The 17,966-nt window shown below is 60.5% G+C and overlaps 1 protein-coding gene across 1 annotated transcript in view; it reads right to left on the bottom strand.

Annotated features, from left to right (window-relative positions):
• The window catches only part of FBRSL1 (fibrosin like 1), a 96,475-nt gene that overhangs the window by 61,447 nt on the left and 17,062 nt on the right, over positions 1-17,966 (bottom strand). Inside the window, 1 exon segment of the mRNA XM_025402799.1 lies at positions 17,180-17,377. Coding sequence (XP_025258584.1) covers positions 17,180-17,377 — 198 coding nt within the window.

Raw genomic sequence — 17,966 nt, 5'->3', positions numbered from 1 at the left:
AGTGCCAGTACCAATTAAGGGATGTCACCCAGGCCCCTGAGGTCCAATGCCCCGGGCCCATGAGGTCCATCAGGCCGCACAGTAGCAGGAGCCCGCACTGGAGGAGGCCCCGGCTGGGCGGGGACGCAGCCCCCGAGCAGTCTGAGCCTACTGGGCAGGCGCTGGGGGCAGGGTGCTCGGCTAGTGACCTGCTTAGCTGCGCAGTAGCCCTCACAGACCCTGTCCAGGCTGCCCGGCTCTTCCTGGCACTGTGGCCTTGGGCAAGGGACTGGCCTCCCCCAGCCTCAGTTTCAGCGTCTGTAACTGTAACATTCCGGAATCCTGGCAGGGCCCCTCGGTGCAATGAGGTTTAGGTGGTGGCATGGCCAGTGCAGCGGATCCTGGGGCCGGCACCTTCCAGGCCACCAGGTGTCACTGTTGTCACCAGCTGGACTCTCACGACCCCTCCTTTCTCACCCCTGGAGCTGGCATCACGGTCTCAGTCGGGCAGCCCTGCCCGCCGTGTCCCACACGTGCTGCCCTGCTGGGGCCGTCAAGAGTTCCGTTCACCTCCACAGGGAGCCAAGGGTCCCACTCCTAGTGGTTCTCAAAGTGGGGTCCTGGAAATGCAGCATCACCGTCCCCAGAGCCTGTCAGGAAGGAGTCTCCAGGCCCGCTCCAGGAACCGTGTGTCACCGGCCCGCTGGGGGTCTGGCCATTGGCAACGGCCCCATGAGCCCTGCACTCACTGCTAGGGAGAGCGGTTCAGGGCAGGACCTGGCGGCGACAGGAAAGGCTGCCACAGGGCTGCTGAGTACAGTGGTGCCGGCTGCTCACTGCCCAAGGACACCCAGCCAGTGGGAGGGGAGGCGGGGCTAAGATACACCCACACAGCGGAGCCGTGAGGAGTAGGGCACCTCTCCACACTTCACACCTACACAAAAGCCACCTCCGGTCAGGGCTGGGCACAGACGGAATGCTTCACCCCCATGCCCGCAGAGGGGCTCAGCGGGCTGCCCTGCGTGTGCTCCTCCCACACCTGGAGGCCCTGAGAGGTGGCCAGGCAGGTCGTGGGGTGGGGTCTCTTCCCCTTCCTCGGGTGGCCGGTTTTAGCTCTGAAAGTCCCAAGTCTCGAAAAACCCTGTAGAACTGGGAACCTGGCCGGGCGCGGTGGCTCAAGCCTGTAATCCCAGCACTTTGGGAGGCCGAGGCGGGCGGATCACGAGGTCAGGAGATCGAGACCATCCTGGCTAACATGGTGAAACCCCGTCTCTACTAAAAATACAAAAAAACTAGCCGGGCGTGGTGGCGGGCGCCTGTAGTCCCAGCTACTCGGAGGCTGAGGCAGGAGAATGGCCTGAACCTGGGAGGCGGAGCTTGCAGTGAGCCGAGATCGCGCCACTGCACTCCAGCCTGGGTGACACAGCGCGAGACTCCGTCTCAAAAAAAAAAAAAAAAAAAAAAAAAAGAACTGGGAACCTGTGTCCTGGACATAGGGCACGGCTGGTCACCCCACTCTGTCCCCAGGCAGGACCCCAAACAGCCAAGGGGGCTGCCCTCAGTCCAGCCGCTTCTCAGTGCTGCCCACCAGCCACGCCAGGGGCCAGGGAGGCCACACGTCCACTCCCCGCAGGAGCTGGAGAGACAAGATCACAGTCCCTGGAGACACATCCATGTCTGGGGCCGGAGGGTGCCCCCTTTGCCGTGGAGGGTGGGCAGGAGCTACTGCACCTGTGCCCACCCCAGCCTTGAAGTGTGCCCACCTATCTGTCCACTCATCCAACCAACACCTGTGGAGCCCCGACGAGTCAGGTACCGCTCTGGGCAGTTAGCAGAGCAGACCCAAGCCCCTGCCCTCCCAGAGTGCCAAAGGAGCAACCGTTCCTGGTGCACACAGAAGGTGGCTCCATCTGCCAGGTGGCAGGTGCTGGGGGACAGGCAGCGCAGGCTGGGTAGGGCCCCGGTCGCAGTTCACTGATGGCACCAACAGCCAACAGCCCAGCAGGCCCGGCACACACACTGCAGCCCCAAGTTGCCCTCCTCACAGTGCGCCCTGCTGCCCCACTGAGCCTGTGCTTCCTAGGGTAGGGGGAGGAAGGCTGAGTCTGTCCAGTTATGTCAGCAGGTGGGGTGTGTGGCAGGAGCAGGGTGCGAGGAACAGCTCCTAGCGGGCCAGCGTGGAGCGCCTGTCAGTTTCTGCAACTTTAGTACCCAAACCACAGTTGATGGAAGCCACTAACAGTTTAACAGCCGGCTTCAAATTTCCTGAACCCTCAGTAACCTGCTCCTGCAAGCTGCACTCCACTGGGCAGCCACAGACCAGCTGCTGGTGGGGCCAGGACCGTGTCCCAAGAGCACTGGGGCCCTGAGGGTTCTGGCAGTAACCGCAGGAACATGGTGGCTTCAGGCATAGAGAGCTCCTCCCCCAGGGTCCCCTCCCCTCACCAACCCCCTCCCTCCACACCGTCCCCCAGCTCCAGGCTGCACGTCCAAAAATCACTGCCTCTGGGTTGGCCACAGACACGTGGTTCCACTGGGAGGCTCAGGCTCAGTCAGGGGCTCAGGTGCAGCCCGGCCTGTCCAGGACTAGTGCCCCTGAGTTGTCCTGTTGCTGGGAAGGGGCCAGAGAGACAGGAGCCAGCAGAGGTCCCATCATGAAGCAGCCAGAAAACCCTCTGGGGCGCATAGAGACCCACACAGACCCACAGGTACTGGCAGGCACACACACCGCCCCAGGCTGAGGGGATGCACCGGCCGCATACACGCACCCACGCCCCTCTCCACCACGGCAGTCACACTGGCCCTGTACACACCGTGTCCCATGCACATGGCTCACTGATTCATCGTCCCACCTACTCCCCAGACCCCAGGCCCCAAGGCTCTGAGCACACACTGTCCTGCACAGGCCCTGCCCAAAGTGGAGCACCCAAGAGGCCCCACACCAGCCCCCGTATCCCTGTGTACATACTGAGCAGAAGGTGCCCTCCCTGGGAACGTGCAATGGTCAGGGCAAATGCGCGCACCACATACGGCACGGCGGGAATGGCAGCCTTGGAGTGGTGCAGTGCACAACTCCGACAGCTACACTCTGCAGCCCTGGTGAGCCTCACACCAATCGGATCACACCCGGGGGACTCTCACACCCCATCCCACGGTGTCACATTCAGACAAGGGCTATCCTACAGGTGCATGATCTCAGACTGGCCAGCGACAATGCCTCCAGCCTCTGCACCCGCAGGCCTGGGAGAGAGGGTAGGAGTCAGGGGCTGCCTGGGCTGCTGTTCTAATGTGGACCCTGGAGAACCCTGAGAAGGGTCCTGTGGCCTCCTCAGACCTGCCAGGTCAAGGGCAGGCCCCCTGGGAGATGGGGCAGAGGTCAGGCCCCCACACCCGTTAGCTGGGCTGAGCCACAGTTCCAGCAGAAGACGGGAACGTGACGCCCCTGAAGAAATGGAGCACAGATATGCAGAGGCAGAACTGCCACCATCCCGTGTCCTAGTGGAAATGTGTGTGGACCCAACACACCCCTGCCCCAGCCCCGCAGCCTGTGCTCCCTCCTCCTCGCAGTCCCTGCTTCCTCCTAAGGAGCTGAGCCCCTTAGAACAAGGCTCCTGGCCTGGTGCAAACAGTGCTCCCTCAGGGAGCTTTCAGGACTCCTGGGCCTCCCCCAGGGACTGGACGTCATGGGCCTGGACTTCAGACTTTCCAAGTTCCCCACCCGCCAAGGTTGAGAAGCCTCAGGGGACTGCAGTGGGTGTCCCGCTCCCTGGCTCAGGGCAGGGCAGGGCAAAGAGCGTGTGGCTGCTATCGTCCACAACGCTCCATTTCCCCACCTCCCACAGTCCCTACCAGCTCCCAGCTAGTCCAGGTTTTCTGTGTTTTATGAGCCCCCAAAGCCGTCCCTGAATCCTGAGAGCAGGTGCCTGGCACAACTGTGGGTGGGTGGTACCTCTCTCCGCTGCCTTCGCTCCCAACGGGACAGCCCCGGATCCCTCACAGTGTCTCTAGGCCTTGTTGAGCTATGAATGACAACTATGGGCCCCTCATATTTAGCAAGGGAAGAGCCCGACTCTGGGGCCCCTCCGTCCCGAATCTGCCCGGGCCACAGGTGACGTGCAGGCAGACGCTACGCCCTGTCCTGCCCTTGGCCCTACCACAGGCCCCTGCCGCTGCCTCCTGGGGGCTGGGCTCACGTCCCTGGTCGGGAGGAGCTGATGCCACACCCACAGCACGTGACACCAGCGACTGCATCCTGCTCTGTTTTGTGGACTGTTGTCCCCACCCTCGGGAGCTCGGAGGGCAGGGGCTTTGTGGCGGTCACTGGTGCTGCTCCAGAACTTGTACTCCCAAGGTGAGCCTGATGGGGAAAGGAAGTGACCCAGTTCCGGGGTCAACCTGAGCAGGGGCTGCCTCAGGAAAATTGCCATCTGCAAAGAAAGAGATGGGAGAGCCCTGGGGAGCATCCCAGACAGCAGAAGCAGCCAGGGAAAGGGAGCTTTCCCATAGCTGCTGGGAGGGTGTGCTGGAGAGGTGTAAGGAGGGCTGTGTACCTGCTGGTGGGGGCACTGGAAAGGGGGGCCCAACTTCCTCACCACTCATCCACGCTACCTGCACAGCCTCTGGGCTCTCTTCCACACATACTCAACCTACAACCCTCAGACTGGAGGAGTAGCCACTTTTTTTTTTTTTTTTTTTTTGAGACAGAGTCTTGCTCTATCACCAGGCTGGAGTGCAGTGGTGAGATCTCGGCTCACTGCAACCTCTGCCTCCCGGGTTCAAGCGATTCTCTGCCTCAGCCTCTCTAGTAGCTGGGATTACAGGCACTCGCCACCACATCCAGCTAAGTTTTATATTTTTAGTAGAGACAGGGTTTCACCATCTTGGCCAGACTGGTCTTGAACTCCTGACTTCGTGATCCACTTGCCTCAACCTCCCAAAGTGCTGGGATTACAGGTGTAAGCCACCATGCCCGGCCAGGGGTAGCCACTTCTTAGCACCCACAGCTCGAAGCTCAGGCTGGAGTCACACTGAGCTGAGGGCAGCACCTACTGGTGAGGTCTGGCACTGCAGCCCAGCTGTATGAGACTGCATAGCCTATGGGAAGAACGACTCTCAGAGTTGGGAGTGGGGAGTCAGAAGCTCCAGAATGAGGGAAACTCTGTTGTCTGTCTCCAGGACCCTGGTATTCGCAAAGCATGCCTTCCCCTCCTCCAGGCTAACACCACACAGTGTTGTTGTGGCCCTGCTTCTTCCAGAAACTGTTCCTGACACTCTGTTCACTCCACATGCCAACCAGGCTGGGTAAAGAGCTTCTCCAGGCTCCCACAGTCCCCTAAGTATTTGTTTCTGTGTCTCTCTTCAGTAGACTATGAGCACCCAGTGGGCAGGGGCTGTCTTTTATCCTTGCCTACCTAGCACAGGCAGGTACAGTAAAGAGGGACTCAGGCAATGTTTAGGAGAGACCAAGCATTCCCTGAGTCAACACAGTGTCAGGGGAGCAAGGTACTGCCCCCCAAGTATGGGACACTCCAGTATGCTGCTCCACCTTCTTCTGTTGTGATTCAGATGGGTAGATGGATGGATGGATGCATGGGTGGATGGATGGACAAACGGGTAGATGAATGGGTGCATGGGTGGACAGATGGACAGACAGGTGGATGGATGGACAGGTGAGTGGGTGGATGGATGCATGGGTGGATGGATGGATGCATGGGTGGTTGGATGGACAGGTAGATGGGTGGATGCATGGGTGGATGGATGGCTAGATAGGTGGATAGGTAGACGGATGGATGCATGGGTAGATGGATGGATGCATGGGTGGATGCATGGGTGGATGGATGCACAGATGAATGATGGATGCATGGGTGGATGGATGGACAGATGGGTCGATAGATGGACAGGTGGGTGGACAGATGGATGCACAGGTGGATGGACAGATGGGTAGATGGATGGAGAGATGGGTAGATGGATGGACAGATGGGTAGATGGATGGATGGATGCATGGGTGGATGCGTGGACAGACGGGTGGATGGATGGACAGATGGGTAGATGGATGGATGCACAAGTGGATGGATGGATGGCTGCATGCATGCATACATGGGTGGATGGATGGACGGGTGGATGGATGGATGGATGGATGGATGGATGGATGGATGCATACATGGTGGATGGATGGATGGATGGATGGATGATGGACGTATGGGTGGACGGATGGACAGATGGGTAGATGAATGGGTGCATGGGTGGACAGACAGACAGGTGGATGGATGGAGAGACGGGTGGGTGGATGGATGCATGGGTGGTTGGATGGACAGGTAGATGGGTGGACACATGGGTGGATGGATGGACAGACAGGTGGATGGATGGACAGACGGGTGGATGGATGGACAGATGGGTGGATGGATGGATGCATGGGTGGATGGACAGATGGGTGGATGGATGGATGGATGCATGGGTGGATGCATGGACAGATGGGTAGATGGGTGGATGGATGGACAGATGGGTAGATGGATGGATGCACGAGTGGATGGATGGATGGCTGCATGCTTGCATACATGGGTGGATGGATGGATGGATGCATGCATGCATGGTGGATGGATGGACAGATGGATGGATGATGGACGTATGGGTGGATGGATGGAGAGATAGGTAGATGAATGGATGAGATACACTACAGATGATATGAGGGATGCTGGCTGAGTTAAGGCCTAGGAGACGCATTGCCAGCAGGCTCTTGGGGACACTAGTGTGTCTGGGTGAGTGCATGTGAGTGTCTGCAAGGCCCTGCCCATGCAGTCCTGTGTGCTGGAGGAGGGGTGGGAGCAGCAGCTATGCTCCGTGTCAGAGTGGACTCCAGCAGGTGTGTGTCGCCAGGTCTGGAGTTGGCCCCTCTGGACTCCCGGGCTGCACCGCTTCTGCCGGGGCCACCTGGGCTGCATCACCTGGTCTTGCTCAACTGCGCCCCATCTGTCCGACAGATGAATGACCTAATTCGAGCCACTGCCACCCTCCTGAACAGCTGCAGCAGCCCGCCCACTGGCGCCGACGCCTCCACAACAGTGCTGCCTCCATCATGAGTTTGTAACAACACACGAGCTCACGTTGTTCCCTGGCTTAAAACCCTCAGTGGTTTCCCTCCGCATGAGACCAGGTCCCTCCTTAGCCCTATCTGCCCACCCCATGCCCGCTCGGCTTCTCAGGCACACACCACCAGAGGCCTGGGCGGCTGTGCTATCTACCCAGAGCGCTCTTCCCTGACCGCCTGGTCGAACGGTACCTTCTCTCCTTCCCAGGCACGGCTGTGCTCTCACTCAGACCCAGAGCGCTCTTCCCTGACTGCCTGGTCTAACGGTCCTGCTCTCCTTCCCAGGCACGGCTGTGCTCACACTCAGACCCAGAGCGCTCTTCCCTGACTGCCTGGTCGAACGGTGCCTGCTCTCCTTCCCAGGCACGACTGTGCTCACACTCAGAACAGTCTCCACTTGCTCTGCCATCGTCCCAGTTATCATTCAACTTCCCAAGGGCCGCACGGTCACTTGTCTTGTCTGTCGCTGCAGCCCCAGGCCCAGAACAGGGGCTGAATAACCAGAAGTATAAAGTGGATGCGGAACGGAAGCGCCTTCCCGAACAGAGTGAGGCTGGGAAAGCAGAGGTGGCCACACCCACCCCGGACCGGCTCTCCCCAGGCTGTGGGGAGCAGTGCCTGCCAGGCCCAGGTGCTCAGCCTTCCTCTTCCACTCCCACCTGACAGCACCCTGGCTGGCGAGGCCCCCAGCCTCCCGGGCGGCCCCTTCCCCTGGGCCGACTCTTGGTCTGCAGGAGGGCCCTGTAGGGTGGGAGGAGGCTCTAGGACCCTGTGACCCAGCCTGCTGCTCCCTGCAGGTGGCAGGTCCAGGCCCAGAGTCTAAGGCACTGATTAAATGAGGGCCTCTCTCCACAGGCCCCTCATGGGAGGACCCTCACCCGGCAACCAGGACAAAGACGAGCCTCTGGCGTCTGGGCCTCAAACCAGCCAGGCCGGGCCCAGGAGGTGGGAGAAATTACTCTGAGAATTCATAGTAATAAAAGCAAGAACCGATATCATAATCGCAGCTATGTAGACAGCACACACCTTGCATCTTAGCTCATTTTATCATCTCAACCACCCGAAAACAAATGGACTATTTAGTAACATCCCCACTTTACAGAGAAGAAAACTGAGGCCCAGAAAGCTGCCCTCCAGGGAATGGCCACGGGTGCAGATTCCACAACAAAGCCAAGCCGCTGGGGTTGAATCCCGGTCCAGCTGCTCACCGCGTGGACCTTGGGCAAGTTATTTAGAGGCGGCTTTTTTCCTTCGGCATCCTCATCCGGCAAATGGGAATAGTTACGGGGCTGCAGTTAAACAAGCTGATGCGTGTTAACCGGTGGAAACGTGCCTGGGACAATCAGAAAAGACTTCATGTGTTAGGCTGGTGATAGGGTGCTGAGCGGGCTGGGGGAGGTGGCACTGAAGACAGTAAATGTGGACATCCAGAAACTCCATCTAACAGATGTAAGACTCTTCAGATTACCTACGCCGGGCATGGTAGTTCACACCTGTTCCCAGCACTTTGGGAGGCTGAGGCGAGTGGATCACCTGAGGTCAGGAGTTCAAGACCAGCCTGGCCAACATGGTGAAATCCCATCTCTACTAAAAATATAAAAACTAGCTGGGTGTGGTGGCGCATGCCTGTGATCACAGCTACTCAGGAGGCTGAAGCAGAACTGCTTGAACCCGGGAGGCGGAGCTTGTACAAGATCGTGCCACTGCACTCCAACCTGGGTGATAGAGTGAGACTCCATCTCAAAAAAAAAAAAAAAAAAAACAAACAAAACTATTCGGATCATCTATTTCATCTTGCATCAGTTTTGTTTTCCAAGTAATTTTCCCACTTCACCTAATTTGTTGGAATAAAACTGTCCCCATGTCACCTTTTTCGTGTCTACAGTGCCCATAACGGTATTTCCTCTTCTGTTCCTAATATTCGTAATTTGTGTTTTCTTTTTCTGGTTCATCTAGCTAGGGACTTCTCAACTTTGTTAATGTTTTCAGAGAACAACTTTTGGCTTTATTTCCTCTATCGTGTTTCCCACCTTATTAATTTTTCTTTTTTTTTTTTTTTTGAGATGGATTATCACTCCGTTGCCTGGGCTGGAGTGCAGTGGCGCCATCTCAGCTCACTGCAAGCTCCGCCTCCTGGGTTCACGCCATTCTCCTGCCTCAGCGTCCCAAGCAGCTAGGACTATAGATGCCTGCCACCTCGCCTGGCTAAGTTTTTGTATTTTTAGTAGAGATGGGTTTCACCATGTTGGCCAGGCTGGTCTTGAACTCCTGACCTCAGGTGATCCACCCTCCTTGGGGTCCCAAAGTGCTGGGATGACAGGCGTGAGCCACCACGCCCGGCCTGCCTCATTAATTTCTGCATTTCCGTTCTTGTCTATACTACAGCTTTCCTTTATAGGTTTACTTCCTTTTTTTGTTTTTGTTTTGTTTCTTAAGGCAAAATCTTAAGACTCTAGATCTTTCTTTTCTTTTTTTTGTTTTTTTGTTTTGAGACGGAGTCTTGCTCTGTCGCCCAGGCTGGAGTGCAGTGGCCGGATCTCAGCTCACTGCAAGCTCCGCCTCCCGGGTTCATGCCATTCTCCTGCTTCAGCCTCCCGAGTAGCTGGGACTACAGGCGCCCGCCACCTCACCTGGCTAGTTTTTGTATTTTTTATTTTTTTTTATTTTTTTTATTTTTTTTTTTGAGACGGAGTCTCACTCTGTCGCCCGGGCTGGAGTGCAGTGGCCGGATCTCAGCTCACTGCAAGCTCCGCCCCCCGGGTTTACGCCATTCTCCTGCCTCAGCCTCCCGAGTAGCTGGGACTACAGGCGCCCGCCACCTCGCCCGGCTAGTTTTTTTTGTATTTTTTAGTAGAGACGGGGTTTCACCATGTTAGCCAGGATGGTCTCGATCTCCTGACCTCGTGATCCGCCCGTCTCGGCCTCCCAAAGTGCTGGGATTACAGGCTTGAGCCACCGCGCCCGGCCGTTTTTGTATTTTTTAATAGAGACGGGGTTTCACCGTGTTAGCCAGGATGGTCTCGATCTCCTGACCTCGTGATCCGTCCATCTCGGCCTCCCAAAGTGCTGGGATTACAGGCTTGAGCTCTTCTTTTCTATTATAAGCACAAGCTAGTTTTCCTTTAAGCATTGCTTTAGCTGCATCCCATACATTTTGATGTAGTATTCCTTATTTTCCAGTGAAATTCAGCTCAGAGGGAGATTCAGGAGGTGGAAGCTAAGAACCTGCCTGGCTGGGTGTGCTGGGTGGGAGGACAGGGGAGTGAGGAGAGGAGAATGCCTGTCAACTTCTAGCCCGTCATCTGGGTGGTTCCAGGTTCACCCACTGAAATGGGAAAGACAGAAGCTGGTGCGTCTGGTTTGTCCGTGCCAAGTGAGGGGGGCATCCTGGGTCCCAGCGGGACACTCTGGGCTGATGCATGAGGACACTCAAACCATACAGCCGATGAGGCAGAGGATGAGGAGATGACAGCAGGCGCCTGGGAACAGCACGGGCATGAGATAAGCACTCACAGAGGGCGCATCGTTCTGGGCCCCCCACACCTCCCTGCTGTCAGCCCTGTGGTCACTGCGCACAGAAGCCGCCAGTCTAAACTCAAAAGTGTTGTAAATGTAAGACACCTACTGGCTTTCCTAGACTCAGTATTAAAAAAAAAAAAGAGTAACAAAGATCTGATAATTTGTATATGGATCACGTTGTTGAAATACTACTTTTAAAGTACATGGAGTGAAATGCAGTATTCTATTAAAATGAATTTTACTTTATTTTTTAATTCTATATGTGGCTCACACAATACTCCTATTAAACAGTGCTGCCCTAGGAGAGTCCAGGGCCCTGCCCACCCCTGCTGGATGAGAAGCTGCCCTCTGCCAGGTCCCAGGGTACCCCGAGGGAGCCCTGCAGGGCGTGTACCAGCCCTCAGAGAGGCTTCTTACCAAATCCCTGCACCGTGGCTGGGCCTATGGCTCAGCATGGAAACCCTTCTCCCTCAGAGTCTTCCCACAGCTTTGTGAACTGCTAGGGATGTCCCCTATCACTGCAGCTTCTGGCTAGAGGAGGATGGCTGGTGGCCTCGGCCCGGTCAATGCCAGTCCAGTTCAGTCTGGTACGGGCCACCTGGGAGGACACCAGGGCAGCCAGGGAGATCCCGGGTCAGGTCGCAGCCCTGTTCAGATCCCTCCGAGGCCCCAGGACTCCCCCTGGACTTCTGGGCGGCCCTGGGTCTCCCTTGGGCACCTGTGGGTGGTCCTGCCTTCCGGCCTCTGCACATCCAGGTAGCCCCCCACCCCGCCATCCCCTCTGCGTCTTTGCCCTCACCACAGTTGCCCAGCACGCTATCCCAGCCTGTCTCCCCACACACGGAGGAGCCGAGCCATGACGCTAGAAGAGGCGGAGCTCATCGTCCTAGGTGCCTAGATAAGGGTCCTGAATGAGCAAACGGGGAAGGCCCAGCAGGTGGCATTTCTAACACGCAGGGCAGGGCCTGGGGGTGGGACTGCGGCTATTCACCTGCAGTGAGGGGTTCAGTCAGAGAGACAGGGCCCTCAGAAGAGGGTTGGCAGGCAGAGGCCCACACACCAGGCGCGAATGCTGGGCCAGCTGCCGGGAGGTCACCCACGCTCACACCCCGCCCTCCCTGGGGGCTGCTCAGCGATGGCTCATGGACTTGGCCTGACCTGGGGAGGACCTGAGGGCCTTAGAGCTCCAGGCCCCTCGTGGGGTTGGCCCCACTGCCACAGCCTCAGTGTCACCCACCTTCCAGGAATCCACCCCGATCTCCCCTTCTCTGCCCCCAACAAAACCACCACTGCCCTCACCTGCCACGGGCTCTGCAGGAACATGCCTTGGCCTCTCCCAGAAGGCTCACGCCCTCCCCACAACCCCTTCTGCAGATGGGAGGGGACCAGCCTGCCTGTGCCAACAGCAGCAAGGTGGGCAGAGGCCCCCGCAGAGGTGACCAGAAGGCTGATGGTCACTAAAGCACTGTACCCAGGCCCCAGTCTCCAGAGGAGTTCCTGAGGCAGCAACAGGGTCTCTGTAGTCAGGCAGCAGACAGCCTCCCCCATATCCCCAGTCACCCCCCGGAAGACACCTCCATCCTCAACCTTCAGGCTGCGCTGCCCCCACCCTCTCTACAGCAGCCAGAACCCAAGCCCACCTTCCCACTGAGTACTGACCCCTTCCAGAAACAAGAGAACAAGCCACATCCCACCCAGGCCTCAGGCTCCGATCTGCTGCCTGTGATGGGAGCTAAATCCCACTTGCTGGAGGCCTGGCAGGCCCGCAGCTGTGTCTTCTGGTCAGCAAAGTCAATCATAAAAATTAGAACTGACCACCAACATTTCAACATTGCCAAATCCAGAGAAACCTGGATTTCCAGCTCTTCAGAAACGTCAAAGATCTGGCCACACAGAATCTGCATTTCCCAGGGCAACACCTGGCAGCAGTGTCCCCACCAGGGTGCGGGCCTCAGGACACAACACAGATGTCCAGCCCCGTAGGGCTCTGGTGTCTCTGCCCTCCCCATGGTGGCACCCTGACCCCAGGCCAGTGCAGACAATGGGTTCAAGCTGGAGGCTGCAGAATCATGGCCAGGCCTTGGGAGCCCCTCTGGGTCCTGAATGTTTCCTCCACAGGTGTCCTCTGCACCCCCAGCTGCTGGTCACGGGGACCCAGGCTGCAGTTTCCAGCCCTCCTCCGCCCTCCCTGGCAGCCTGGCCTTCCCCATTAAGGGGCAGCCAAGTGCCACTGCTCAGCTCCAGCACGAATGGCCCCTCCCTGGCCCCTCCCCACTCCCTCAAGCCGTTGGGGCCTGCCCCAGACATGACTCTACTCACTCGGCCCCCTCTGTACTCACAGGAGCCTGGCAGTGGGGGCGGGGGCCCGAGCGTGGAAGGAGGGCAGGAGGCTGTTTAAATCACCACTGTCCCCCATGCGTAACAACAGAGACGTCTGAAGGCAACTCCAGCCCCTTTGCGAGACAATGGCTTGTGTGGGTGACTGAGATGGCACCGCCCTCCAAGCCCGCACCCCAAGTGTGCCAGGTCTAGCCCGGAGCTCAGCCAGGGTGCCGCAGCCAGGACTCGGCCCCTCCATGCCCCGGCCTTCTGTGAGAACACAAGCATCTGACAGGCCGCGCAGAGGACGCTGGGCTGAATCACCCTCCCTCACCAGTGCCCAGGGCACCTACCCCGGGGATGGGTGTCCCCCAGGCACGAGCTGAGAGGGGGATCTCGACCCCTGCCACACTGGCCCACACAGTAGCCTTGCGGTGGGGGGATCTGGAGGCCAGCACCCTGCATGCCGAGCACAGTACAGACCCCCACTCCAGGCCTCAGATGGGTGGGCAGGAAGGCCAGGAACAGACGTTCCAGGTCTCCCGTTTGGTCAGAGTGCAATGAACCCCGAGCCAAGCCCGGCACAAAAGCCGTTTGTGGGAATAAATCACGTAAGACACAAGCTCGTCTGTTTAAATTACAAACGCTGATGCTGTTATAAAAAATAGTGGCACGGCACTTTTTATTTTCTTTAATCAGAAAAATAAGCCCTGCGCTTCTGGGATGGAGGCCCCAGGTGAGCACCGGAGGAAGGGGCCTGCGTGGGTGGGGAGCGAGGGGGCCCATAGGCCAAAGCAGATGCTGCACCAGAGGCTGGTCAGGACCCGGGAGGGCCTGCGGGTGTGGGGTCCTCATGAGCAAGTGCAGGGAACTGGGGGTCAGCAGCTGCCTGGCCTGGGAGCCAGGGACACCCACCCCCCCTTCCTGACACCCGAGGCCGCCCAGCTGGGCGAGACCAGGCCTGCGGGACCAGGGTCTCCTGTCACTTGGCGCAGGCGTCCAGGTGGTCAACGCTGCTCTCTGGAGGGCCACTGGCTACAGCCTGCCCAGCTCCCCTAAGGTCTGGAGACAGTCAGAGCCCCCCCCAAACACCCCCTCCCTTTTGGGCCAGTGGCGTGCCTCAGACTCCAGAAGACTCGAGTGGGGCTGCCTCGAGACCAAGTCCTGAGGGGGTGGCAACCCCTGACCACAGGTGGGGGCCGTGGAAGGGGCCAGGATGGGCCCAGGGGTAGCCTTGTAGTGTGAAGTGTGCCCGACTGCATGCAGGTCAACAGTCAGACGGGACACTGCGGGGGACTGTGGGGAAGCCAGGAGAAGGTGCTGCCCACCCTATGGGCTCCCCCTCACCTGCAGACCCTGCGGGCAACCCATCAGTGCATGCCCACGGGGGTGGTAGAGGCAGAGTCCTGAGAGGTGGGGGTGGGAGCCTCCGGGTCCCCTGCAGCTCCTGACCCACCAGATAGGCCCGTGTGCCCCCTGCAGCTTGGGGGCCCTGGAGGTGGACACCAGCACCTCCTGACTACCAGGGGGAGGGCCTGAACTGAAACCCACACCTTCACCATTCGCCACTGGGCTATTCTGCAGGAACTGCAGCACCCCACAGATCCTTCCTGCCCAGCACACCACTCACTCACGCCCTCTCTCGCACGCACGTGCACACAGCACGCATGCGCACACAGCACGCACACACCAGGCTCACGCGTTCTGCACAGGTGGCTCGCCTGGGGCAAGCGTGCACGCAGACTCAGAGATGCAAGGACAGTATTGTCAATTCAGAGGCACAGAAAGACGCTGAGGGGCCCCCAGCAAGCTCCCCGCCCTCGGGGGCTGTGTTCCCCTCCCAGGGCACGCACACCACAGGCAGCAACGCGGGTGGGGGCACTGTGACACCAGTGGGGGGAGAGGGAGCATGGCGGGGCAGCACGCAGATGCCGGTTCATCTCTCCTCCTGGTGTGGTGGGCCTCAGCCTGATCACGGCCCTGCAGGGGCTCCCGCCTCCAGCCGAGCCTCAATTTCCAATGACAAACAGCCCAGCCCTGTCTAGAGAAGGCCTCAGGCTAGTCCAGCAAAGCATCTCCGGCCCGAAGGGCAAGGCAGCCTTGGCCCTCAGGGCCCTGCCAGGGTGCAGCTTACACTGGAGTGGGCTGGAAAACCCATATGGGGAGGTGCCTGCAGGCATCAGGCTCCAGGGCTCACAGATGGGGCCTGACGGGCCACCCCGGGGGCACAGGATCGGGTCCACCGTGACCTCAGGGGCCGGCAGGGATGGCCCAGGGCCAGAAGCGAGAGCCGCGGCTGACGGGCTGGCACCAGATCCAACAGGGACCGCCGCGGCTGGCAGAGAAGCCCCAGGAGAGGCCGGCAGGGTGGGCCTGGCTGCCCCAGGAGTGAAGGACGATCGGGAATGGGGAGCAACGGCTGGGGTTTGCAGGGCTTGTTGGGGCCCATGAGCGGCCGCAGGGGCTGGCAGGGCTGCTCCAGGCCCATGAGCGGCCGCTTGGGTGGGCAGGGCTGCTCCGGGCCCATGAGCGGCTGCTTCTGCTGCCTTGGCCGTCCCCGGCCCAAGAGTGAAGGCGTGAGTGGGCCAGGCTGCTCTGGGGCTTCCACTAACCGCTGGGGCTGCCTGGGGCGCAGCAGTGACCGCCGGGGACGGCTGGGCTGGCCCAGCAGGGACCTTCGGGGCTGGCCGTACTGACACGGGGCTAGGAAGGCCCGCCGGGGGCAGCAGCACTGTCCTGGGAGGAAGCTGGCGGGCCGTCGGCGTGGTCGGAGGGTGAGGAGTGGCCGTGGGGGCTGGTATCGCTGGCATTGGGCTAGCAGCGACCACAGGGGCCGGCTGCGCTGTCCTGAGGATGCCCTGCCGGGCTGGCCACAGTGACACGGGTTGGCCCACGGCCGTAGGGGCCGGCAGCGGTGCCACAGGGTCAGCAGGGACCGCAGGCGCCTGCAGCGGTGCCTTGGGGCCAGGAGGGACCGCAGGCGCCGGCAGTACAGGCAGGGGACCAGAAGGGACCGTGGGGCCAGGAGGGACCGCAGGCGCCGGCAGTGGTGACACGGGGTCAGCAGTGACCGCAGGCGCCGGCAGCACTGCCTGGGGCCTGGGAGTGCCCAATGCGGCCGGCAGGGCTGGGCCAGGCGTGACCGCTGGGGCTGGCAGAGCTGATCTGGGGCTGGAAGGAGCCGCTGGGGCCGGCAGGGCTGACCGGGGCCCAGAAGTGACCGCCGGGGCTGGCAGGGCTGTTTCAGGCCCAGAAGTGACCGCTGGGGCCAGCTGCGCTGACCCAGGAGTGGCCGCTGGGAGGGCTGGCAGGGCTGCCCGGGGTCCGGGAGTGCCGACGGGGCTGGGAGGGACCCCTGGGGCTGGCTGGGCTGGCTGGGCTGGAGCTGTTGCTGGCGCTGGGCCGGGCCGTTCTGGTCCCAGTGGCTGGCTGGGAGCGGCCCCCCTTCTGGGGAGCACACCTGCATGGAAGAAAGAGCACGTGTCCACCTGGGCAGGTGTCACCGCCCGCGGAACCCCCGTCCAGCCCGGGCCCAGGAGGCATGCTGTCCTTCTCCAGCAGCCCAATTCCCAAGGGGGCCGAGGGGAGCCGAGGACACCGCGCAGAGCCCCACCCTGGAAGGAAGGAAGGCGCACACCAGTGGACCCCCTGCAGAGGAAGCAGCTGCAGGCTGAGCCGCACCCAGGACAGAGCCCCACGCGCCAGGGAAGCCCCCACCTGCTCTGACAGCCCCTCCTGGGCAGGAGGCCCCTGGGCAGGGCAGGCAGAGCCCTGTTCCCAGCTGGGCCACGCACCTGACCACTGACCACAGTCACGTGCCTGCAGCCACCGCCGGGACCAAGCGTTCCCCTCCCCACGCCGCACACGTGAGCAGATGGCGCTGCGTGTGGACAGGACAGCCCTCGGCAATGCGCCTGGACCCCTCCTTATAGACACGCTGGACACCTGTAGTCGGCGGAGCCTGATGGACACGGCAGGGAAACGGGGCCGGCCTATCAGTTTGGCGCCCCAGCCCGGCACGCGCGCCTTGCTGCCCCAGATAGGCACCTCTCCTGCTGTGGCCCTAGGCACGTCACGACCCCTCCGTGACCCAGCGGGCTCCTGCCTCTGCTCAGCCCAGCCCTGTCCACGTGTCCTGCACCCCAAGCCTGACAACGATGGACGCGCTGCCAGGCAGGCCCGGGGGCCACATGGGGTGGTGTCCAGGTGCTGGCGTGGCCCCAGGGCGGTGAGCACTGACCCGACGCAGAGCTCCCGGTCGGGGAGGGACCTGCTCACCTGCTTGGAGGGTTGCAGTGGGACCTTCCTCGCCCCATCGCAGGCGGGCTCGAGGTCCTGCCCGGGGCTGCCTGCCTCCAGGGGCCGCCTGATCTCACTCGGCTCCGCAGGGGGGCAGGTTTCCGACTCCCGGGGCTTCTTGATGAGGCGACGCTCCCACTTCTCCTTCCGCTCATGTGGCTTCAGGGCCATATCCTTCTGCAGGGAGACAGGGAAACGCCAGTTAATTGGCGGGACCCCAGGGCCTTGGGCCCAGGACAGCACCTGGGACAGCACCCACCTCAGCAGCTCTCAGGGGAAGGAGCCTCCAGACTTGGGAAGGGCATCTCTGAGGGGAAGGAAGACGGCAGGTGAGATGCCGAAGTGGGACCGGGGTGGGAGTTTCCCAGGGCTCAGCCAGCAAAGGGGCCCGACGAAGCTTAGCCCAGCAGGGAATCTCCAGTAAGTTTCACAGGAGGCCAGCCCAGGGCTGCCCAGGACTGCCCCCTCTGAGCCCTGCTGAGACCAGGGCTGTCTTTCAACACTGAGCGAGTGCCCTGCAGTGGGGGCCAGGGACCACAGGAGCCTCTCCAGGGGACACCCAGGCCCCACAAGAAGTGCTCCTCCAGGCGACAGCCCACGGGAAGTGCTTCCCCAGGTGACACTGTATTCCAGAGGGCCTGAGGGGGTCTGGCCAGTGCTCCCAGATGGGTCTGTGGATTTGGGACAGAGATGCTTCCCAGGGCTCACCGTTGGGCTATCAGATCCTGGGGACACCCCCAGGTCCCCTGTAAACCTGCTGGCCTCC

This window comes from Theropithecus gelada, chromosome 11, assembly GCF_003255815.1.
Source record: "Theropithecus gelada isolate Dixy chromosome 11, Tgel_1.0, whole genome shotgun sequence".
Classification (NCBI taxonomy): Eukaryota; Metazoa; Chordata; class Mammalia; order Primates; family Cercopithecidae; genus Theropithecus; species Theropithecus gelada.
The sequence above is the reverse complement of the archived record's forward strand: the minus strand, read 5'-3'. Positions and strand labels throughout refer to the sequence as shown.